The sequence below is a fragment of the Bombina bombina genome, chromosome 5 (assembly GCF_027579735.1).
Source record: "Bombina bombina isolate aBomBom1 chromosome 5, aBomBom1.pri, whole genome shotgun sequence".
Taxonomy (NCBI): Eukaryota; Metazoa; Chordata; class Amphibia; order Anura; family Bombinatoridae; genus Bombina; species Bombina bombina.
The window spans coordinates 929,175,233-929,201,896 of record NC_069503.1 but is presented as its reverse complement, the minus strand read 5'-3'; the positions used below and the strand labels follow the sequence as shown (position 1 = coordinate 929,201,896).

The window sequence follows — 26,664 nt, the reverse complement described above, 5'->3', positions numbered from 1 at the left end:
ACTCTTTGCCATTTCCTGTTGGGGAAGAGAATATCCCACAAGTAAGGATGACGCCGTGGACCGGACACACCAATGTTGGAGAAAACCTGTTAGATAATAACTTTAACCTAAGCGCACCACAGGCTTGTTTGTATATCTCTTTTATTGCCTGATTTATATCTGTCCCTAATTGTCCTCAACAAAAAAGAGAGGTAAAGAGAAAACAAGTTTAAACATGTTGGCACCCATTACTTTATAGAAACTCAGCAGAATTTAAAAATCCAAAATTTTACAGCAAAGGGGGCAGAATAAATAATGAACATTTACTAGTTCAACTATACGTAATTAAACACTTTATATCACAGTCTCATTCTATTTAATATCCATTTAAGTCTATTTATAATATGTTTTTATTGACCTCCATCTGGATGTAAGAACTTTGGTACCACCTGAAATGTCTGCAGTTTTTTGGCAAGTAAACCAATTTGCAAAACATGCCACTTTATTTTGACTCTTGAGGCTGGATCTATAAAATTCTCACCATTTTTTTTGTAATTGTAGCACCTATATGCCCTTTTTTATATGGTGCTACACCAATTCTTTTTAACAAAAGTGTTTGGGCTGAAACTCAATTTCTCACTTTCATATTTACATCATACACTTACAATACATGGGGTATCCAAGTTTTAACCCATATAAGATCTTAAGTAAAGGCTATCAAAATTCATTCAGTACAAGCTCTCATTCTGCGTGTGCCATAAATGTATTTGTAATGTTTTCTTTAGATATAAAAACTGCTTTGACCTGCATCATCTGCAGAATCAGTGTAAGAATTCATCATTTTTCAAATCCACTGCTAAAACTCTTGTTCAGGCCCTTTTCCTCTCCCATATGGACTTGTCAATTACTGGTTTTACTACTTTTCATCTTTCACCCTTACCCAAACACTCCCAAATGCAGCTTCTTGAAACACAGAGACTCTTCCAAATTCCTCCTTCTCCATGCCTGGAATCCCTCAGCTAGTTTACAATAAAGTCACACTACAAAAATAATTTAAGTGTTTTTCAAGGCTATTTGCTATTTTCATGTCGATATTTCTAATCTCATATTTCAGTATGATTATTCTGTCCCGCCCCAACTTCTCAACAATGTTTCCACTTGACCTCCTTCTACAGCTGAGCTATCTCAAGGCTAAAATTAGTTCATCTCATTACCCCATGCCTCACCTGTTAGCTCAGGCACTTAAGCATTATATTCTGGAAATAAATCATCCTCAATAGTCTATAATGTCTTATCTGTTTAGCTAGTGATCGCAGGATAGATCCATTACAGAGTCAAATATATGCTGGGTAACAGACAAAACTATAGAAATACAGGTTCATACTTAAATACAATTAACTGATGAGCAGATGTAACAGTTTATATGTCACAAAAGTCCAAAGCAGTAGCATTCAATACGAGTATGTTCATAGACATGTCTAGGTTTACCTGGATACCCTTGGTATGCTATGTTTTAATTAACTCATAAAGTGATTGTTTTACATACATTTTTGTATATGACTGCTATGGACTTTTGTTTAGTGTCTGCACCTTTGTTCAGTTGCAGCATTATGCACCCCACTGCAGTGAACGTTTTGTAGCTCCAGTCTTGTCACCTTTTTTTACTTAGCGGAAAGAAGTCAGTATCAGACCGCTAACAGTTTATATGTAATGACCATGAAATTACTATAAAACCAACACAGTTAAATGGCATTTTGGAATATTCAGAATCTTTAAAACGATAATCTAAATATAATCCAGATCTAATGAGAGTTATCTGCAATGTGAGACACAGCTAAGCACCACCCTACTTCTTCTGAAAATCAACACTTAACCCTTTGGCTGCTAAGCCATTTCCCACCTGTGTGCTAATATTTTCTTTTGATTTTTTTATTTTTGAAATTTCTGAATTATTTTTTTTTTAACTTTTTTTTTTTTTATAGACCCCCAAGACTTAGGTGTTACCTTTCCAACAGTGGGTCTTGGGGGTCTGTAGCTGCTTAGATGCCTGAGATACAGGCTTCTAAGCAGCGTGCCCCCTCCTCCTATACTTAACATTGTTAAGTATAAATAAAGTTGCACGGTGACGTCATCACGTAATTGCACGTGATGTCACCGGGCATCAGGTGAAGTAAGGAGCCCCCAGATCTCCCTTAAGGTGGGAGAGTGCTCATGACGACTCTGAGCCATCATTAGCACCAGAGTGAGAAACCCTGTGATGGCTCAGAGCCGTCATTAGCACTCAAAGGGTTAAAGGGACACTGAACCCAAATTTTTTTCTTTCGTGATTCAGATAGAGCATGAAATTTTAAGCAACTTTCTAATTTACTCCTATTATCAAATGTTCTTCATTCTCTTGGTATCTTTATTTGAAATGCAAGAATGTAAGTTTAGAAGTCGGCCCATTTTTGGTGAACAACCTGGGTTGTCCTTGCTGATTGGTGGATAAATTCATCCACCAATAAAAAATTGCTGTCCATAGTTCTGAACCAAAAAAAAAAAGCTTTGATGCCTTCCTTTTCAAATAAAGATAGCAAGAGAACGAATAAAAATTGATAATAGGAGTAAATTAGAAAGTTGCTTTAAATTGCATCCTCTATCTGAATCACAGAAGAAAAAAATTTGGGTTCAGTGTCCCTTTAATAAATAAAATAAAGTTTTTTTTGTTTTTTTTACTGGAACTCAACATTGCATTTGAATGAAGTCTTCTCTAAATGTCATATGCAGTATGGAAAAACTATTCATAGTTCCGAGGACAAAGTCGTCTTAAAATATACAATTTAGCACTAGTTCACCTATATTAAAGTCATTGTGCACTGGGCAATAAAAAAGAAAGGAGGCATTAGCTTAATTTCAAACATGTAAAATTAAAGCACATTTTTATTTGAAGAAATGTTGCTTCGTGACTTTCCTGAAGTCAGAATTGTTCTATAAAAGTATAACAGACTTCTATACATGATTAAAAAACACAAAACTGAAACCTATTATTTTAAAACCTATTTACAAAAAAAAAGCATCATTCATAACCATAAATAAGATTGTTTTGTCATTGCGCACTTGACGATAATATGAATTAACATATGTACACCCACCTGCTGCATATTCTGCTGAACAATTACGATGAACAATGTACATTTATATTGCTTTTAAGGGATACAAAGATACTAGGTTCATTAACTAAAATAAACGGACATTTCCGAGGGACTGACATAGTGAGAAAAAAAAAAAAAAAAATTCTTGAGGTAATTTATGAATATTGTCTATTTTTGTTTCTTTAGGAAAGCAAACTGCTGAAATCAAACAGTATAACAAAGTTATAATAAAGCTATGTGCCATATTTTAAAAAGAAACTAAACACATTGTTGTAAGAATAATTTATGAAAATAACAAGCGCTTCCATAGACTGCAATCAAGTAACTAAAGCACTTTAGATATGTTTTGAAGTTAAATGTGTCAGTATTAATTCCAGGTTCTAAGTATATCATTTTCAGTGTACAATGAGGTAATTTCTGATGTGATGCTCAAATTTATAAGGCACATTAAGTCCACTTTTGCTATACACCTGTTGTCTCCCCAACACAATAAAAAAGAAACAATACATAGTATGTGGGATAAAGATTGTGTGTGTTAGCTTAAATGCTAGAAAAGTGCAAACATTTTTTTTTTTTACTTAACTGTGACATTAAGAAATTCCAGTGGTTAGAAAAGAATATAACCTTAAAATATTTAGTGGGAATAAAATCAAAGATGTTTGAAAATATCAACATTTTTTAATCCTGTGAAACCATTTAAGTAAAACAAAAAACAACATAACTTTAAATTGTGTTATTGAAGTAATTAAAATACTATTAAACTATGTTGGTCATTATAAATATATGTATGAGGATTGGTATAGAGAAAATTGTGCAGAAGGTTAGATACTAAGTGTGTGGAATCTGGAATGTCAAGTGCTAAAGATACTTTCAAAGTTTTAATACATTTTAAAATTTGCTTTAATCAGAAGAGAGTGGGAATGAGGCACTGCCTTCTACATTAACGTTTGTGCACAACTCTTCCGAATGTTCCTGCTTGGATTTGTTCTCCATGTTTTCCGGATTCTCACAACTGGATGACTGTTCAGCAATGGAAATGTTTTTACTCTGGTGAACAAGAGGAAGGTACTCTTGATCATCAAAAATATCTTCACTCGTTCGGCTACCATCTTCCTCAGTTTTTGTAGAAAGATAACTAACGGGCTGTAGATTATACATATTCTTAGATTCCAACTCTGTTAATCCATTTCCACTGTATGCCATTTCATAGGAATCTAAATCTATGTGCTCTGTCCACTGTTCTGTGTTTTGGTTATTCCAGTGTGCCTGGTTTATTTTTTTTCCTTCAGGAATTTCATTTTTTGTTTCAAGTTTATTTTTGTGACTGGATATATCTGTACTCAAATTCAAGATCCCAGAGTCCATTTCTATTTTAGGTCCTCTCTCATCTTCAATTTGACCACTAGATTCATCTTCAGATTCCACAGAGGGCACTTCCACAACTTGTGTTGGAGAAGTACTGGAGAACTTGATGTTTTGAGCGACCACAGTTTTGTTTGTTCTGATTAGTTTAGAGTAATTGTTAAGCAGTGCAAAAACTCTATCTACATCCTTCAAGTAATTAACCCAGTCATCCAGACTAAGTCTATAGTTGTTTCTGTATCCATATAAACTTTCATTTACTTTGTACAAATCCTCCAGTCCTTTCCAGTCAACATCCTCTGTGAAATTAGGCAAGTTAGCCCTCCCATCTGTCCCATAGCTGTCCTCTGCAACAATAAAAAAAACATACAATGTTTTTAGCTTTAGTAAAACCAAAAACTTAAGTAAACGTGCTTGGGCTGAAGGAAAATTAGTAGAAAAGTTTAAATGTGAATGAAAATAAAGCAGTTCATTATTACAAACCAAAATAATGCAAAAATTGCCTTCTTCACATTCCCCTAGAAAAGAAGAAATGAATAAACATACAAGAGGAAAAAAAAGTTCTATAATACAGCTGTCATTTTATTTATTATGGATTCTTCCTATGCGAGTGGAAATTAATGTACAAATAGTTTCCAAAAAATAATTAATTGTATTTCCTACACAAATTCAATTCAGTTTATTTTATTGAACCTTTGGTGTTCATAAGGGATTTATGGGACTTTAAAGAAATAGTCTAGTCAAAATTAAACTTACATGATTCAGATAGGGAGCATGCAATTTTAAGCAACTTTCTAATTTATTCCTATGAACAACTTTTCTTTGTTCTCTTGGTATCTTTATTTTTTTTAAAAAAAAAAAGCTGGAATGTAAGCTTAGGAGCTGGCCCATTTTGGTTCAGCACCTGGGTAGTGCTAAATGTAGCCATCCATGTAGCCAGTGTCTAAATGTAGCCATCCAATCAGCACATGCTACCCAGGTGGTGAACCAAAAATGGTCCGGCTCCTAAGCGTACATTCTAGCTTTTTTAAATAAATATACCAAGAGAACGAAGAAAATTGATAATAGGAGTAAATTAGAAAGTTGCTTAAAATTGCATTCTCTAGCTGAATCATGAAATCAGCGCTATGGAATTTGGCGGCGCTAAACAAATAAATGATAATAATAATGAAAGTATAATTTTGACTAGACTATCCCTTTAAAGTATATTTATTATATTTATGGAGAGGGAGAGGAGAGAGAAGAGAATAGACTTTTCATAGAGTAGAACTTTCCTGTAGTATATCAGTCTGATCCTGCCTATTACGGTCAGTCCAGCGCTGATGTACCAGGCAATTCCTATCTGAACAAATAACACAGCCTTCATTAGACCTCGTCAGTGAGGTGTAGCCATATTCTTCTAAGCACACTGAGCAAGGAGCCAACGTCTGGTTTCTTCCCTTACGGAGACTAAATACATACAGAGAGAAGCGCACTCACAGGAACGAACAACTAGCTCAATGCTTCTCTCTGTGTGTATTTAGTCTCCCTATAGGAAAAAGGGGAATCCAGATGTGGACTCCTTGCTCAGTGTGCTTAGAGGAACGTAGCTACACCTCACTGACGAGGCCCAATGAAGGACAAAATGATTGTCTGGGGTTGCTGTGTTCCTTGTTCAGAGAGTAATTGCCTGGTATTTTGGCGCTGGACTGACTGTAATAGGCGGGATCAGACTGATATACTACAGGTAATTTCTTCTCTGTGAAAAGCATTACTGGGCCAAAAGAAGCTGCACCCAGGTGGTAAAGCGTTATAGAACAGGCTAACAATGGTATTGAGCCGGTTGTTCGTTCCTCTGAGTGTGCTTCTCTTTGTGTGTATTTAGTCTCACTATGGGAAAAGGGGGAATCCAGACGTGGACTCCTTGATCAGTATGCTTAGAGGAATATGGCTACACCTCAATGACGAGGCCCAATGAAGGCCAAACGATCGTCTGGGGTTGCTGTGTTCCTTGTTCAGAGAGGAATTGCCTGGTATTTTAGCGCTGGACTGACTGTAATAGGCGTTATCAGACTGATATACTACAGGAAAGTTCCACTCTGTAAAAAGCATTACTGGGCTAAAAGAAGCTGAACCCAGGTGGTAAATAAAAACAGGCTTACAATGGTATTGAGTCGGTTGTTCGTTCCTGAGAGTGTGCTTCTCTCTGTATGTGAGTGTGTATATATATATATATATATATATATATACACACACACACACACACACATATATATAAGCAATTTACTATTAGCAATGATATAAAGTCTTGCATTCATGCACTGCTGAAAATCACAAGCAGGCAGTTCTTCAATAAAAAAAAGTTCTATTTAAGAAGACAGTATATATATATATATATATATATATATATATATATATATATATATATATATATATATATATATATATATATATATAGTGGATACGAAATAGGCACACACACTGCTATTAAATAAAGTAAACAAAAAAAGCAGTATGTGCTTATTGAAACTTTCTTTTGCTGCACATATTTTCAAAGAGTTCTTGTATTAGTTTTGGATACTCAATATTTATTATTTTATTTGCTTTAGAAAGAAACATTTATACTAACAAGTAGTTCTCATCTCTGCCGCTACATACATGTGACTTAAGGTTTCAGTCAGCAGCAAGGAAGGCAGGGCAGCTATATGAGGTTTGCCAGCTGTAGTCACTGGCAGTGATTGAGGGGAACCGATAGCATAGTTGACAGTCTGAGTAACATGAGGAATGTAAGCAATGCAATGTGTCAAGTGTAGGCACAGGGGAAATATTATCAAGACTCAAGCTGTGGTGTTGGCACAACTGAAGCTCTGTTACTGTGCGTGTTGTGTGAGATCAAACACCACCTCATCGACTTCTCTATTGTGCAGATATTAGCACCGTGAGTTAATTATTTTCTACTTTTTTGTTTTGTTTTATAAACCTCTTCAATACAATATTTTGAAAACCTAAGTAATAAAATGAAATGCACACAAAAACATAAAGTTTATGCAACATCTATCAAGTATTTAAAAGAACTAGCTTTTAACAAGACTAAATATTTTTTTATAAAACAACTAGTCCTAAAGCCTGTTGACACGGCCATTTTTTGCATTACAGTGGTCCCACCCCTGGCGTTCTCTCCCTCCCACTCTCTTTTGCTTTCTCTCTCCCCCTCTCTTTTGCGCTCTCTCCCCCTCTCTCTCTCCATCTCCCCCTCTCTCTAGCTCCCCTCTCTCTCTGGCTCCCCTCTCTCTCTCCCCCCTCTCTCTCTTTCTCTCTCTCCCCCCTTTCTCTCTCTCTCCCCTCTCTCTCTCCCCTCTCTCTATCTCACCCCTCTCTCTCTCTCCCCTCTATCTCTCTCTCTCTCTCCCCCCTCTATCTCTCTCTCTCTCCCCCCCCTCTCTCTCTCGCCTCCTCTCTCTCTCGCCTCTCTCTTTCTCTCTCCCCTCTCTCTGTCTCTCTCTCTCCCCTCTATCTCTCTCCCCTCTATCTCTCTCTCTCTCTCCCCCTTCTCTCTCTCCCCCTATCTCTCTTTCTCTCTCTCCCCCCTTTCTCTCTCTCTCCCCTCTCTCTCGCTCCCCTCTCTCTCTCCCCCCTCTCTCTCTTTCTCTCTCTCCCCCCTTTCTCTCTCTCTCCCCCTCTCTCTCTTTCTCCCCCCCCCTCTCTCTCTCTCTCTCTCTCTCTCTCTCCTCTCTCTCTCCCCCCTCTGTCTCTCCTCTCTCTCTCTTGCCCCTCTATCTCTCCGTGTCTCTCCTCTCTCTCTCTCTCCCCTCTCTCTCTCCCCTCCCCCCCCCTCTCTCTCCCTCTCCCCCCCCCCTCTCTCTCTCTCCCCCCCCTCTCTCTCTCTCCCCCCTCTCTCTCTCTCCCTCTCTCATTCTCTCTCTCCTCTCTTTCTCTCTCCCTCTCCCCCCCTCTCTCTCTGTCTCTCTCTCTCCCTCTCTCTTTCCCCTCTCTCTCCCCACATCTCCCCCCCTCTCTCTCCACATCTCCCCCCTCTCCCCACATCTCTCCCCATCTCCCCCTCTCTCCACATCTCCCCACATCGCTCCCCTCTCTCCACATCTCCCCCCTCTCTCCACATCTCTCCCCATCTCCCCCTCTCTCCACATCTTCCCACATCGCTCCCCTCTCTCCACATCTCCCCCCTCTCTCCACATCTCCCCCCTCTCTCCACATCTCCCCCCTCTCTCCACATCTCCCCCCTCACTACACATCTCCCCCCTCTCTCCACATCTCCCCCCTCTCTCCACATCTCTCCACATCTCTCCACATCTCCCCCCTCACTGCACATCTCACCACATCTCCCCCCCTCCCAACATGCAGCTGACAGATTCTGGAGGATAACTGTTCACACAGAACTTACTATTGTGAGATAGTAGAGCATAGACATTTTCAGGTGATATTTTCTTGTCAACTTTTTACAGTTAATTTAACATATGGGTATTACATCTCATTAATATTCATACATTTTTATATTAAACAGTTTTTTTTTCATGGGATGCCTATTTGAGTATTACAAATATATGCTGCAGGAAACAACATGACATTTTTTTAAAGTGAAAAAAAAAAATTTCCACAAATAAAATAGTTTCCAATGAAAATGAATACACCTTTAAATAAACAATTGCTGATAAAAATAAATAAAATTACCTTTTGAATTTGAAACACTATCATATGGGATGCACCAAATTATCATTTGAATGTAATGTCCCTTTAAAACAAGCATTTCTGAGGAATTGCTTAAAGGGACACTGAACCAAAAATGTTTCTTTTGTGATTCAGATAGAGCATGCAATTTTAAGCAACTTTCTAATTTACTCCGATTATCAATTTTTCTCCGTTAACTTGCTATCTTTATTTTAAAAAGAAGGCATCTAAGCTTTTTTTTTGGTTCAGAATTCTGGACAGCACTTTTTTATTGGTGGATGAATTTATCCACCAATCAGCAAGAATAACCCAGGTTATTCACCAAAAATGGGCCGGCATCTAAACTTACATTCTTGCATTTCAAATAAAGTTACCAAGAGAATGAAGAAAATTTGATAATAGGAATAAATTATAAAGTTGTTTAAAATTGTATGCTGTATCTGAATCACGAAATAAAAAATTTGGGTTCAGTGTCCCTTAAATTTAGATATAATAAGGTCAGAATAGAATGGACTTTTATAGTTGGGCTACAATCTCATTTGTCTTCTCTGAGGCCAGGGTAGAGTACTTGTGAGGTGTTTTTATCTTCATGTTTTATTCTAAATTACTGTACTAAATCCCTTGATCTGTAATAGGTTTGAGGCTAAGCTTGTCACATGTATCCTTGCTGTTTGAAGAATCATAGGCCTGGCGTTGCTTGGAAAGCTTAAGCTTGTATATGGAATAATGCCATAGCAACTGCACAGATGACAGACTTTACATTCCCATAACATACAATGTATTGTATATCATGGTATAAATACATGCAAATTTGTGTCTAAAGAGGAAACAATGTATGATGGAATATAACAAAAAATGATATCATTAACAGTCAGCTTTAGGAAGTGACTTTCTAAGAAAAGTAATTTCATTAAAGGGATATGAAACCCAAATGTATTTCATGATTCAGATAGAGCATGCAATTTTAAGTAACTTTCTAATTTACTCCTAAATGTAGCCAGCAATCAGGAAGCGCTAGCCAGGGTGCTGAACCAAAAATGGGCTGGCTACTAAGCTTAAATTCCTGTATTTTTAAATAAAGATACCAAGAGAACGAAGAAAAATTGATAATTGGAGTAAATAAGTAAGCTGCTAAAACATGCATGCTCTATTTAAATCATGAAAGAAAAAAATATTGGGTTTCCTATCCCTTTAAGTCCTTAACGACCAACGATGTATGGGGTACAACCTACAAAAAAATGCAGTTAACGATCAAGGACGTACCCCGTACGTTGTTGGTCTTTGAAAGCGGTGGAAGCGATCTTGATCACTTCCAACCGCTTTCATGTTATAGGCATCCTGCTATAACACTTTTTAGCAGTCCGATGCAGAGAGAGCCACTCTGTGGCCCTTTCTGCATCGGCCATCAATGGCCATGTTCGTTGGTGGGTGGGAGCTGATCCAGGGAGGTGGGTGGGCGGCCATCGGTGGAGGAGGGGGGCGGGTGGGAACCCTACACTATGGAACAACTAAGTTACACGAGCGGGTGGGAACCCTACACTATGGAACAACTAAGTTACAACAAGGTGGTACTCGGTGGGAGAGAGGGTGGGAATATTAAAAAAATTAAGCGATCTGGGAGAGGGTGGGTGTTGAGGGGGGGGGGCAGCTACACTACAGAAAATAGTATTTTTTAAATAAAAAATAAATAAAAACCCTATTTGATTTCAAACTGGGTACTGGCAGACAGCTGCCAGTACCCAATATGGCGCACAATAAGCCAGAGGGGGGAAGGGTTAGAGAGCTGTTTGGGGGGATCAGGGAGGTTGGGGGCTAAGGGGGGATCCTACACAGCAGATTTTTTTTTTTTTTTTAAACAAAAATCCCCCCAAAAAACTTTTATATTAGTACTGGCAGACTTTCTACCAATACTTAAGATGACGGGGACAATTGTGGGGTGGGGGAGGGAAGAGAGCTGTTTGGGAGGGATCAGAGGGTGTGATGTGTCAGGTGGGAGGTTGATCTCTACACTAAAGCTAAAATTAACCCTGCAAGCTCCCTACAAGCTCCCTAATTAACCCCTTCACTGCTGGGCATAATACATGTGTGGTGCGCAGCGGCATTTAGCGGCCTTCTATAACCAAAAAGCAACGCCAAAGTCATATGTGTCTGCTTTTTCTGAATAAAGGGGATCCCAGAGAAGCATTTACAACTGTTTGTGCCATAATTGCACAAGCTGTTTGCAAATAATTTCATATATATATACATAACAAATAAGGTATATGAAGTTTGATTGTTATTAATGTTTTTAAATAATTTATAGACTGGAATAAGGTTTATGTTTAAAACTTAAAAACATTTTTCTTTTTAGCAATATCCAGACAAGATAGGGATGTATATAGATTAACAATAGTAAAGTATGGAAAGTTTCTACTTAGTACTATTAGACCATTCGTTCTGTTTAATATGGGCTTATTTATAAAAAGTCACTGTAGATATAGGGTAATGTTTTATTTTAAATTGCCGTTGTTCAATCTCAGTAATATGGTAAACTTATTTGTATATGTTTATATGCCTTCATAGTATGCTTATTTCCTTGCACGTATGTCTCCGTGTGAGTTGGATGTCGATATCGATGTGTTTAGAGGCTGGTCATAATTACACAAGCTGATTGGCCGATGGCAAAACACATAGGACGGCCATGAGGATAACGGATTGGGCCTTGTCTATATGACGTTACCATCCTCACGTCCATAAACAGAAGGCTGGCCTGGATTGTCTGAACGGATTGGCCAGGAATTAAACCAATCAGGAACCACCTTCAAGCATTTAAGGAGACGCTGTTTTACACAGCGTATAACCATTTCCTCTTGAGAAAGTTTGGATAGGCGTTGGGGGCGGTGCTTGACGAGGCTCCTTTGGACAGCGTCTATAACCGAAAAAGAGCTGGGTGACTGAACATCTGAGGTGTAATTGAAACACCATTTCGATTTTAACTGGGACTTTTCCTTTCTTTCCCAAGATTGGGATACAGGCTTGTGATTATTATTTTCCTGTAAGTGTTCTTAACCGTTTATGCTGAATAAAACATAAAACGTCTACCTTGATGGGGTTTGCGCTTTGTTCTTTTTTGCTGCAGGATTGTCTACTACATTACACTAAAGCTAAAATTAACCCTACAAGCTCCCTAATTTACCCCTTCACTGCTGGGCATAATACATATGTGGTGCGCAGCGGCATTTAGCGGCCTTCTAATTAACAAAAAGCAACGCCAAAGCAATATATGTCTGCTATTTCTGAACAAAGGGGATCCCAGAGAAGCTTTTACAACCATTTGTGCCATAATTGCACAAGCTGTTTGTAAATAATTTCTGTCAGAAACCTAAAATTGTGAAAAATGTAACTTTTTTTTTTTATTTGATCGCATTTGGCGGTGAAATGGTTGCATGAAATATACCAAAATGGGATAGATCAATACTTTGGGCTGTCTACTACACTACACTAAAGCTAAAATTAACCCTACAAGCTCTCTACATGCTCCCTAATTAACCCCTTCACTGCTGGGCATAATACACATGTGGTGCGCAGTGGCATTTAGCGGCCTTCTAAATACCAAAGAGCAACGCCAAAGCCATATATGTCTGCTATTTCTGAACAAAGGGGATCCCAGAGAAGCATTTACAATCATGTATGCCATAATGGCACAAGTTGTTTGTAAATAATTTCAGTGAGAAACCTAAAGTTTGTGAAAAAATGTGTGAAAAAGTGAAGGATTTTTTTTATTTGATCGCATTTGGCAGTGAAATGGCGGCATGAAATATACCAAAATGGGCCTAAATCAATACTTTGGGATGTCTTCTAAAAAAAAAAATGTATACGTCATGTCAAGGGATATTCAGGGATTCCTGAAAGATATCAGTGTCCCAATGTAACTAGCGCTAATTTTGAAAAAAAGTGGTTTTGAAATAGCAAAGTGCTACTTGTATTTATTGCCCTATAACTTGCAAAAAAAGCAAAGAACATGTAAACATTGGGTATTTCTAAACTCAGGACAAAATTTAGAAACTATTTAGCATGGGAGTTTTTTGGTGGTTGTAGATGTGTAACAGATTTGGGGGGTCAAAGTTAGAAAAAGTGTGTGCTTTTTTCTATTTTTTCCTCATATTTTATATTTCTTTAATAGTAAATTATAAGATATGTTGAAAATAATGGTATCTTTAGAAAGTCCATTTAATGGCGAGAAAAACGGTATATAATATGTGTGGGTACAGTAAATGAGTAAGAGGAAAATTACAGCTAAACACAAACACCGCAAAAATGTAAATATAGCCTTGGTCCCAAACGGACAGAAAATGGAAAAGTGCTGTGGTCATTAAGGGGTAAAAGGGACAACCTACTCACAAATGTTTAACACAGTAAAAAAAAAAAAAAAACTCTTTCTACTAAGAGTACTTCTGTATAATAGGAAAGGAGGAATAACTTTTGACATTTTATGTATTTTACTATACAAATGACTTGCAGCAAGGATAAGGTCATAATTAGTTAGAAAGGAAAGAAACAAACATTAATACAGTTTAAAAGCAATTCTTTGTCATGCACTGATGGGAACGTTTCTACCGGTATGTGCGCCTGTAGCTGTCAAGCACAGAAAGACATCTGTGCAAAGCACACAACTTTTTCTAACTGGTTGGGTGGGTATAGCTATGCATGTAAGTTTGCAGCAGAAGTCTGGCACTAGTGCTAATTAATGAATAACTGAGGTCTTAAAGGGACATCATTACTTTTTTTAAAACTAATACTGAAATGTTATTTCATTAAACAACATAGCAGATTGTAATTTAAAGGCTCTAATGATCTCATCCAGGTGTACATCTGTTTAAACACATGATCAAACAATTTGGGTGATTATAGTCACCTCGAGACTTTCATAGGATTTTTATTGTGGTCTGGTGTATGCATCTATTAGAACAGGTCTCCTACCCTTAGTTTTACTTCTTTTCAAAGTTGTGCTTTTTTTTTTTTACGGCTAACCGAAAATAAAAAAAAATTATTTTAAGCTTACAACTGTGCCCACTGATTCCTATCTAGTAGTACTTAACTATTAGCCAGGAATAAGAGTGATTGTGTGTACTGACAATAGAACAGCTAAAAAGTACAATGAACTTAACTCTCATAAAGGATAAAATAATACTGTTTATATATTACAGAAGAGGTACTTTTAAATTAACCACATCTTCAAACGAAGGGAGAATATAAACTGGAGGGTAAAGAAAATTATTTTTTGAGCACAAATACATGAGTCAAAAAAGCACATAATTCAGAGAGTATACCTTTTTAAACTTACCAATTAATGTCTATTATCAAATTTGCTTAATTCTCTAGGTATCCTTTTTTGGAGGAGCAGCAACACACTTCAGGGTGTTAAATGACACACTGTGTGAGCAAATGACAAGAGACATGTGTGCAGCCACTAATCAGCAGCTAGCTCCAAGTAGTGCATTACTGGTCCTAAGCCTATATGTCTGCTATAGATATAATTTTCAACAAAGGATGCCAAAAGAACAAAGACAATTAAATAATACAAGTAAAATAGAAATATGTTTAACCCCTTAATGACAAGAACATACCCTATATGTTGCATATCCTTAAAAGGACAGTCTAATCCACAATTTTTTTATTATTTAAAAAAAATAGATGATCCCTTTATTACCCATTCCCTAGTTTGCATAACCAACATGGTTATACTAATACATTTTTTACCTCTGTGATTACCATGTACCCAAGCCTCTGCAGACTGCCCCTTATTTCAGTTCTTTTGACAGATTTGCAATTTAGAGCTGACTCAAAGACCTCCATGGGCGTGAGCACAATGTTATCTATATGAGACACATAAACTAGCGCTGTCTAGCTGTGAAAAATTGTCCAAATGCACTAAGAAAAGAGGTAGCCTTCAAGCGCTTAGAAATTAGAATACGAGCCTACCTAGGTTAAGATTTCATCAAAGAATACCAAGAGAACAAAGCAAATTTGATGATAAAAATACATTGGAAAGTTGCTTGTCCTATCTGAATCATGAAAGTTTAATTTTGACTAGATTGTCCCTTTAAGAATTGCCATTTTTGGCTGTTCATTAGTGTGTATACTTCTTTTTGACATGTTTCATTTGAAACAATTCTTTTACATCATACAATTTAAATAAAATTAAACATCTTGTGATTATTTTTGTGCAATGCATGGATAGGATTTGTTTTCAAGTGCACTTTCCCATAATTTTAGGTGCCCATATTTTGAAGGAATATAGTTCTCATATATATCATGTGGTTACAGCAGTTTAAGGATTACTAATGTATTCAGTGCTCTGTGTTTCAATTGTGCAGTGCTCTATAATGGCTCTCATTTTTCAGACGCTCCCTTCATTTTCTGGCTGCAATGGATGATAATGAATCAATTTAATCGTGCAGCATTAAAGGATTCCAAAACTTTTGCTTTTTGTTCACACCTGGACTGCAAATGTCATAATACAAACATTTACATATTATAAATTACCTACTTTTAAACTCCAAGGATGTTTCCTGACATAATAAAATTAAACTTTAATTTTCGCTGATGATGATATCAATCCCCACCCTCCAATATGGGTTGTGCATGATAAGAATACATTTCCAACTGGATTGCGATATCATGCATATAATTAACCTCTTAAGGACATATGACAGAATTTTTCCGTCATAAAACAATTGAGCAAACTGAAAGCTGCGTCCTTAAAGGGTTAAGTGACAAATTCGTCACCATGTGCATGCGTACTGCGATCCCTAAACTCGTGCATGCATACTGCGACCCATGATCGTCCAAATTGTAATATCTAACATTATAGGTAACAACATTTTTAAACAAAATAAATATGTTTAATTCATTATTTGTTTGTAATTTTAGTAAATATGGTATTAATGCTCACTATTGGTAGAAAGATTGTCGCAGCGCACCGCTCTTACCTGCTCTGTACAGCTCCGTCATCCGCTCTGCTATCGATACAGCAGGTCTGCTAGTTTGCTGCGAGTAACGTAAAGGTATATCACGCATGCGCATCACGGCAATAATTCACCATTTGCATAACCTGGGTTATCGGTCGGGATTAGACGATGGAAAAGCATAGCTGGCGATGGGTTTGGAAATAGTTTAATTTTACAAATTGGATTTCTACTAAACTGCAGTTATTTGAAACAGAATGTAAATTACAAAATGATGTAAAATGTATACATTTTGCAATTGCATATAACTTTTTTGGGGGGTTTAGTGTCCCTTTAACATGAAAGCAGCAATATAACTATTACAGAAATTTTTTAAGGCTGCTGAAAACATCAGATCACAGAATAGAAAACTTGAATGCTTGAAGAATTACCATACAGATAAAAAAAAAGGTTAACATAAAACAGTCACAAAAACTTGGCCAGATGACCTGACATATAAACCAAATACAAGCAAGAAAAATATGAATTAACCCATGGGTATGACTATTATGGAAATGAATGGAAATGAAGATGTTATAAAAATGCAAACCATATTGAATATAGTAACTGTAATTACTATTTCAATATATACACAGACACACAATGCATAGGTTTCTTCCCTGGGAACTTTCAAACTGAGCTCACCATTAAATATATAACATTTTATTTTAATATTTCCCTGTGCTGGCACTAATTGTTCAGTAGGTAAATAGATTTAGGAATATCCTTTAGTGGAGTTCTTCAATTGAGCTTAAAGTGATTGTAAATTTTCCCTGTTGTATAAACAGATACAGAATTTTAGTGATATTTTAGGAGTTTAATTCATCAGTTGTAATGAAGATGCGCAATAACTTACTTTTTTAATGTAGCTGTAAAATTCAAATGCCCTGCGCTACAGCCGCCCACTTCAAAAGTAATTTTGTTTTGTGAGCTAATGGTTTGAACTGTTCTCCAACCAGCGATCCAGCCATATGGCACTGCCAAAAAAAAAATGTTGAATTTGAAAGCATAAAAAAGTTAAAGCATATCTTCATTACAACCGATGAACTAAACTCCTTGCAAAACATTCCAGAACTGTTTAAACAAAGAATGAAGTTTACCATCACTTTAAGGCTACAATTATGAGTTTAAAGTGGATATTAAACTGCTGACTATAACTACAGTAGTAGTAGTAGTGAGACGTAACCATGCTAGTGTAGTTGTACTTAGCAGTTTAATGTCCTTTTAAAGGGACCACAAAGTCAAAATTAAACTTTCATGATATAGATAGAGAATGCAAATAAAAATATATTTCCAATTTACTTCTATTATCTAATTTGCTTTTTACTCTTTGTATCATTTGTTGAAAAGCATACCTAAGTAGGCTCAAGAACAACAATGTACTATCTGGAACTAGCTGCTGATTGGTGTCTGCACATATATGCCTCTTGTCATTGGCTCACCCAAGGTGTTCACGTAGCTCCCAATAGCACATTGCTGCTCAGTCAATAAAGGATACCAAGAGAATGAAGCAAATTTGATAATAGAAGAAAATTGAATGCTTTATCTAAATCATAAAGGAAAAACGTTGCGTTTAATTTCCTTTTAAGGGTATAGAAAGGTCAAAAAGGAAATGTGCACTAGTGAAAGGGCCCCGTGCACTAGTATTCAAACACCACACTTTTCCATAGAGCTGGCAGTGGTGTGTATTGCGTCTTTGTGTCATATAAGCCACTGCTGACTTTCTGAGAAGGTGTGGCGTTTGAATGCTGATGCACAGGTCACTCGCAGCATATGTGTGTATTCCACTGAAAAACAATAATCATTTTTATTAGAAGCATTTTTGCGAATGAAAATATTTAGCAAAAATGCTTCTATTTAATTTAAAGGGATACTAAACCCAATTTGTTTCTTTCATGATTCATATAGCGCATGATATTTTAAGCACCTTTCTAATTTACTCCTATTATCAATTTTTCTTTGTTCTCATGTTATCTTGATTTGAAAAAGCAGTACTGTAAGCTTTAGAGCCGGACCATTTTTTGTTCAGCACCTGGGTAGCACTTGCTGATTTGTGGCTAAATGTAGCAAACCAATCAGCAAGCGCTACCGAGATGCTGAACTAAAAATGGGCCGGCTCCTAACCTTTTATTACTGCTTTTTCAAATCAAGATAACATGAGAACAAAGAAAAATCGATAATAGGAGTAAATTAGAAAGTTGCTTAAAATTGCCTGCTCTATCTGAATCATGAAAGAAAAAAAATTGGGGTTAGTGTCCTTTTAATTTGAATGTCCCCATTCACGTTTCAAGTTTGACCTTTCTATCCATTAACTATATCTTAAGGTGTTCAAAACTGGAGACATGACACTTTTTCACTAGAAGGGCCAGTAAACTTTTTTATTTCTTTTTGTAGAAATTAAAAATTTCATCAAAGCTATATTTAATATACACAAATTTAAAAGAGTAATTCTTTAGCAAATAAGGTAATACAATCCTGCATAAACACACAGGCCCAGAATCATAGGCCTTGAACCCCCATATATTAAGGTCAATAATATGCCAAAAAATTAGAAAATGATATGTGTAGACACTAGGAAGAAATAGTTGTATTGCGAGATGAAGAAGTGGGGGACCAAACAAAAGTAAGGTGTCCTGGCATTTGCCTGTGCAAAAGTGATATTTTCTTCTGATGACATAAGTTTAAATCTCAGGAGCAAATCATGAGAGTTCCCAGTTATGAAAATGATAAATACATATATAAAAAAAATCCTGCAAAAGGTTTCAGATAAATCCAGAAATGAAAATTAAATCCACAGACATGAAATGTATTAAATTCAAATGAGCCACGTGAGTTCTTACAGAGAAGATGAGCCATGTTAAATGTAAAATGGTAAATCTGATGTCAGTGACCATGGTTAGAAATTTGCATGCACCAAAAGCATTGCCTTATGCCACAAGAGAATACAAACATTAGTTGAAATGGGCTGGATCATGCAATTACTTGGAAAGAAGCCGCTGGAAAGAATATATAAAAAAGGACGAATACCTGTGCGGATCATAGCTTCCTCCATCTTTACTTCCTGATATAGGAAAATACAAGAGTAATGTTTGTTAACGTCCAGGAAGGAATTTATTATACCATGAACAAAAAAGTTATTATTCTGGCACAGCATTTCTAAAGAGATGCAACTGCGTTAGGTTATAGTATGATTGGGATCCGTTAAAAAAAAATATTAAAGAAGATTATACTAGCAATACAATAAGGGTAAAAAAATGATAACAAAAAAGAGCTGAACTTGAAGTACAAAAAAATATTGTGTGAAGGTAAATAAAAAAAGTTATGTGAAGGTTTTAATTCACTGAGAAATTTGGCCAATAAAATATCAAATGTAGAATCATAACAAAATACTAATAAAAATAATAATTAGCAGCCAATAAGAAGGCCTCATTGCGATGTATGGAACCAATCACCGACAGATTAGTGGGCATTTTTATAGCTATATTCCTAGCAGTAGTAAAGCAGAGCAGCCAATGCACTTGATTAAAGCCCCTGTTACAGCAGCCTAACAAAGATTATTGCAATAAACCTGTAAAGAATAATTGTTAGTTCAATATTTTAATATTAACATCATATTATTTTCTACTTAAAGGGACATTAAACACTTTGAGATGGTGATATAAAATGATAAATTGTATATATAAAACAGCTCTGCAATATACTTTTGTCCTCTTTGCCTGTAATTCCATTCTGAAATTGTGAGCTTTTCAGTTCCTGTTAGAAATGGAAGTGCAGAACACTGTTAAATCCAGCACAACCATTGGCTGTACACTCTAGTGACCTATTTATAACTGTCTCTAATTGGCTACAGCAGAGAAGGTAACACAAGTTACAACATGGCAGCTCCCAGTGTTTTATAGACACTAAAACTTTACACTTATTTTGACACTTTTTAAACAACTAATGAAACTTTAAAAAATAAATCTACATGTTAGTCATGGACTAATCTTTTCTTTGAATGTATCATTCTATCTAGCATTTATTTAGTGTTTAATGTCCCTTTAAGCTGCAAATTACATAGTAGCTTTGCTAGCCAAAAGCAAAGAAATACAATATGCTTTATATCCTGCTATTGCACATACATAGGAAAAGCAACTAGGTGTTACAACTAAGCAGCACTATAATTATATACTTAGCAACTTCACATGTGTTTTTTAAGTATATGAAAAATAACATGGCTATACACAAAATAAAAACAAAACTGTATAAAGTCTTATTTTTGCTTAAGTTTCCTTGATTTTAAAATATTGCTTAGCCTCTGCAACTTCAAACATATCCATATCAACAGTAAGTGAGATTTGCAAATGGTGGACTGGAGGCATCAAACAAAAACCCAAACCTATTTCATTATTTTGGCATCTTGCCAATGAGTCACAGAACATAAAAACCAAGCGTACACAAATGTTTATAGCAGGCAATGTGGTAAACTCTGAAGAAAGAAAAAACTATCTACTAAGGAATGGAAAAACAAAAATGGAAGAAGCCACTTTCTTCAGTTTTGATGCTCTTCCTACACAAATAGTTTGCAATATTCATTATAACACATAACCATTTGTTTAAGCCATGTACTCTGTCTTTATGCTGTACACACACCCTAAGTGCCTCTTCTGATTGGCTGCTACTCCAAGACAATGGCATTACAAAAAATCCTAATAACAAATTTGAAACAAATTACCTGTTTCTGATCCTTTGGGCCTTGGGTTGCACTGCCTATGACCTTGACAACTTCTTAATTCCATTAGTTGAATATGTAGCTGGTTTAGAACACCCCTTTCTACAGTATGAACAGCATTCGTTAACTGAATTTCAAAACAAAATAGCGATATATATTAGATATATACAATGTTAAGATTATTTATATATATATATATATATATATATATATATATATATATATATATATATATATATATATATATATATATATATATATATATATATATACATACATACATATACACACACACTATAAGCTCACCTGATAGGGGTCAGTGTTCATATCAAAATATTCCAAGAAACCAGTTGCAAATTCACAAAATAAGAAATTGTGCGACTCGTTAAGTGTTCTCAAGCACCAATATGTATTGTTATTTGAACTAGTGCAGGCACAGAATGATCCCACTGTCAAGAAAGGAAGAAAGACACTCTTCTGAGCAACTACAAATAAAAACAAAATCTTATAGTTTGTTCTTGACAATATGTTATTCTTATTTGAAGTAGCTACTCTGAACAAGTGCTGTACATTTAAATAAACAAATGTGTTGCCAATGACAACTCTAGTTTCAAATAGTTTTCTAAAGGAAGCAAACAGATTCAGTGTAAAACTAACCTACTTATATAATTATAGTCAACCGAAAGTTAATTAATTCCATTCCAGCTACCTCTCAAAATAAAATATATATATTAGATTTTCCAAAATAATGTCCCTTTAAGTGCAAATACTCTTCAATTCCAGTGCAAAATAATGGTTAATAGTCTCTCAAGAAATAAAATGATGTATTGCTGGTAATGTATCCATTCCACAAAAGTGCAATAAGTAACTTTCTTATGAACCACATTATAGGTGTGTTTAGTAATGGTTTTTATTGCGACTTAGTAGTATACATTCATAAATAAACAGGGTTGGAACTACCGGGGGGGGTGCAGAGGTCGCAACTGTGAACGGGTCCCCAAAGTTGAGGGCCCAGCTTAAATGTTTTTTTCTTCTTTTCATTTTGTTAAAAAACGTTGACCTGACACTGCCTGCACTGATATCATGTGTGTGTGATGTGATGCTTCACTAGTGTCTCTGACTACAGGGGTTAGTGTTCTGTTTTACCCATTGGTGTTTATGTGTGTGTGTGTATGTATGTATGTATTTATGCATGTATGTATGTATGTGACTGTGTGTGTATTTATGCATGTATGTATGTATGTGACTGTGTGTGTATTTATGCATGTATGTATGTGCGTCTGTTTCTGGAACCAGCAAATTACAGACCTTGTTACTACAGCATGGGGGGGCGGGGTGTAAACAGTGTCACTATACAGTACCATTATATACAGTACGGGGGGGCTGGACCATGTCACTTTATAAAGTACCGGGGCGGGTAGGGTCAGGCCAGCCATCTCACCAGCAGATTACAGACTGTGTAACTAACTCATTATATACAGTACTGGTTGGTTAAACAGTGTCACTATATACAGTAATAAGGGGTCAGACCATCTCACAGACTGTGGGCACAGCGTACCTCCTTTTGCAGACATGTAATCTGATTCACATTTTTTCTGTGTTAAATGTAACAAAAAGGGGAGGACCCTTCTTAGATTCTTACCCCTTGGCCCTGTGGTTTCTAGTTACACCTCTGTATATACATTTTATACAGTCCATATAGAATGGCACACACCAACCATCCACAACCGCCTGGTGCACCGCTAGATAAACGTCCAGTAACTCACGTGTGTATCCAGGATTAGCAACTTCCTCAATGGTTACACACAAGCAGGCAACACAGGAACAAATTCTGCTTAAAAAGCTTTTATTACTTAGAATTTGTGCCTGTGTTTCCTGCTTGTGTAACCATTGAGGAAGTTGCTAATCCTGGATACACACGTGAGTTACTATATATATATATATATATATATATATATATATATACACACACATACACACACACATATATACATATATACACACACACATAGCTGCAGTTTAATAAGTTCTAGTAGTTTTATATAAAAACATTTTCTTACAGTTCCAGAAAGGTGCGGTCTGCCAGTGGTTATTATCATGAGTAAAGCATGTGAGTCCAGGAAGGCTGCATTCCTCTCCTTTCTTTTGACGTTTTTTTTCCTTTCTCTCCTTTTTCCTTCTGCGGGTTTCTTTAAAAATCTGAAATTTATTGTCGACTTCTTGTGCAACTTCCCTATAAGAAAACAATATTTATGCATAAAAATGTATTTATTTCATGATGGCGAGAGTCCACGAGACATAATATGTGGGATTTGACTCTAGTCCACTAGGACACAAAAACAGCCCTACATACCAGAGTTTTTATCCCTCAGTTATACATATGGCCGAGTAGATGGAAGAGAACAGAACAGCAGGAAAGTCAAAGCGGGCCAAATCAAGTGCAAAACAAGTACTGATGCTGTGTAAATAAAGGCCGGGGCTCAGGAACTCTCACCAATATGAAAGAATCAATTTTGTTTTCTTTCATAAAATGGTGAGAGTTTACAAGATATTCCAATACCCAAGCAGTGAAGTCCATGAGACCACCATGAAATAGGGCAGGACGACAGTTAAAGTGAATGTAAAGTTTCATGAATGAGTGCCCAGTTTTTAAAAATACTATTAAAAACAGGGGCATTTTCAATCATGAAACTTTACATTGCAGCGGTTTTTAAAAAAAAAAAATTACCTTTTTCTTTAGCCAACACAGACCGCGATCCTCCGCCCACAGAGGATCATACTTTAATGAAGGTATGTTACTGATCAAGTTCTGTGGCCTGTAGAACTTTCCTGCTAAAATTTTGTAAGAGTATGAAATGAAGATCAAGTCTTCCAAGTAAACAACATTAAATATCTGATTTATGGAAGCCTAATTATAGAAGGCTCAAAAAGTGGCAACTGATCTAGTGAAATGAGCAGTAATTTGCTCACACGGAGTATTTAAGTCAAGCTGCCAAAGTAACTGCCAAAGTTTGTTTTGAGGTCCAGAAGTAAAAGCTGAAATTCTTTTGTGGCTATAACATATCATTTTGATACTCTCGCAATATCCAGGTTGTGAAGAAGCTATTCCTCACAATTCTTAGGAGCCGGACATAAAGAGGAAAACACAATTTCTTCATTAATAATATTCATAGCTGGTTTGAGAAAAAAAAAATGAATTAACCAAATGGAAAATCAGGAAAGAAAGGATGCAAGATAAAGTTGATAGTTCAGAAACTCTCCTTGCTCAAGAAAAAAAACAAAAACAAGAACCATACAGGATAAAAGCTGATGATCTAAACCATGAATGGTCTTAAAGGACCCTCAAAACCAGATTAAGATTCCACAGAGGAGAAACTGGATAAATAACTGGTCTGATTTTGATCAAGGCATTAAAAGTTCTGGATATCAGGGATCTTACCAATTTTCTTGAAATAGAAGATGAATAAGGCCAGAATCTGACCCTTAAGAGAACTGGCAAATAGAGCTAAAAGAAATTCAATGGTAACCTTTGTTCTGGCAAAAAATGTTTTCCACACCTTATGATATATACACCTGGTCACAGGTTTTTTGGGCTGAATCAAAATATCAATCAACTTATCAGATGCTTTTTGAGATCCTGATGAAAGAAAGGTGCTTGAGAAAAAAGGTCCTTTCTGAGAGGAAGTTGCCAAGGCAGGCACAAGGACATTTGAATCACATCTGCATATCATGTCCTGCAAGGCCAAGCTGGAGCAATCAGAATGTCCGATACTCAATCTTGTCTGATTCAGAGGCTGCTTTTAGGAGGAAAGATGTAGCTCAGCACCATAGAATTAAATTAATTCCATCTTGGAGGCAACAATTTTACTAATGGGTTATAGGAGAGTGGAAGGGTTAAAAGCTCTGGTTTGTAAGGGTGTTTTTGCCACCTCCTTGTGCACTGGTTTTCAAACCTGTCCTCAGGCCTCCCTAACAGGCCACATTTTGAGGATATCTGAACTGAAACACAGGTGAAATAATCAGCTATTTAGTAACCATGGTTATTTTACCTGCTCTCACCCAAGGTAATCCTGAAAACCTGGCCTAATGGGGAGGCTGAGGACAGGTTTGAAAACCAGTGTCCTAGTGTAACGGAGTATAATCCCACATGTGATGTCTTGTGGACTCTAACCATCTTATGAAAGACAAAGGCATGTGTTTCATGCAAAGCAACCGAAAATTCACTGCAAAGAGTATCCATATTGTTTGCTTTTTTCTTAAGTTTTGAAGATCTCAATTCTTAAAAATATTAAAATATTCTCCATGTTCTTTAAAGGGACAGTCTACACCAGAATTTGTATTGTTTAAAAAGATAGATAATCCCTTTATTACCCATTCCCTAGTTTTGCACAACCAACACAGTTATTTAAATACACTTTTTACCTCTGATTGCCTTGTATCTAAGCCTCTGCAAACTGATCCCTTTTTTCAGTTCTTTTGACAGACATCCATTTAAGCCAATCAGAGCTGGCTCACCTGAACTCCACGTGCATGAGCACAGTGTTATCTATATGACACACATGAACTAACACCCTCTAGTGATGAAAAACTGTCAAATGCCCTGAGAGAAGGGGTGGCCTTTAAGTACTTAGATGTTAGCATATGAACCTCCTAGGTTTAGCATTCAACTAAAAACAAAAAGAGAATAAAGCCAAATTGGTGATAAAAGTAAATTGGAAAATTGTTTAAAATTACATTCTCTATCTATCTATGCTATAAAATTAATATGGATGAATAGGAATGTAAAATTAGTGGAAATATGAATGTAAATTAGTATGTTTCCAGGATATTTGGCTGATGTGGTTTTAGACATTTAAATTTAATGAAACAAAGCTACCTATCAAGGTTGTGCAGGTGGTACTAGTAGCAGTCGTATTTTTTTTAATACTTAGCCACACATTTTATATTTAAATCTCCCTATTGTGACCATTATTTCTCTAAGTTTTCTGCTAAATTAAAGGGCATTTAAAGAAAAGGGGCACTTGTGAATTGGGGTTGTCTTTAATTCCCTAGGACTCGTGCTAAATAGACTAATTAAACAAAGGAAATTCTATTCTAATAATACAATGCTCCAAATTATCAGAGCTTTTTGTTATTTACATGGGCGCCAAGCTGGATTTACCGCATGGCTATTGGCTAAGAGGTGAAACCGTCACCTCTTAGAAATTTTTTTTTAGCCGTGGGCTGCCGTAGCAGCTAAGAACGGCGATCAATTGAAACAAATAAAGGAGCTTTCTACATGAAGTATCTTATACTTCATGAATGAAAGTCCCCTTTATTTGTTTCAATAGTCAATCCTAGTGTTTGTAAAACTCTAGGATTGATTTTCACTTTAATGTAGCAGTTATCATGAGATAGTACAAGGCAATGCTATGCTGAGTCTCACAGTACAGCAGTTATCATGAGGTAGTACAAGGCAATGCTATGCTGAGTAGAACAGTCTCTGATTGGTCATAGCAAGAGACCAGGAACTTGAATTCCACTAGGCACTTTATAGGCTGTATTCATAGACCGTATCTGCAATAATTGAAGCCTCTTTTACTTTTACTAACAGAAATGATTGTTTAAAATGTTTTTAAAACATTTTGTACTTCGATTTGCTGCCATTCATGTGCTTATACAAAAACTCATCTTAGACAGTCTACTCCAAATTTTTTATTGTTTAAAAAGATAGATAATCCCTTTATTACCCATTCCCCAGTTTTGCATAACCAACACTGTTATATAATACACTTTTGACCTCTGAATACCTTGTATCTAATCCTCTACAGACTGCACCTTATTACAGTTC

The 26,664-nt window shown here is 36.2% G+C and overlaps 1 protein-coding gene across 3 annotated transcripts in view; it reads right to left on the bottom strand.

The window, feature by feature from the left end:
- Positions 1–2,865: 2,865 nt before the first annotated feature.
- The window catches only part of SULF1 (sulfatase 1), a 228,259-nt gene continuing 204,460 nt past the window's right edge, over positions 2,866–26,664 (bottom strand). For 2 of the 3 annotated variants that reach the window (XM_053715103.1, XM_053715104.1), the window contains 4 exons: positions 22,895–23,067; positions 21,141–21,283; positions 20,838–20,961; positions 2,866–4,819 (listed from right to left, as the gene is read on the bottom strand). In XM_053715103.1, coding sequence (XP_053571078.1) covers positions 4,011–4,819; positions 20,838–20,961; positions 21,141–21,283; positions 22,895–23,067 — 1,249 coding nt within the window. In that variant the 3' untranslated portion in view covers positions 2,866–4,010. Of the gene's footprint in view, positions 4,820–19,150; positions 19,185–20,837; positions 20,962–21,140; positions 21,284–22,894; positions 23,068–26,664 lie in introns of all 3 variants that reach the window. The other variant, XM_053715105.1, reaches the window with a different exon arrangement.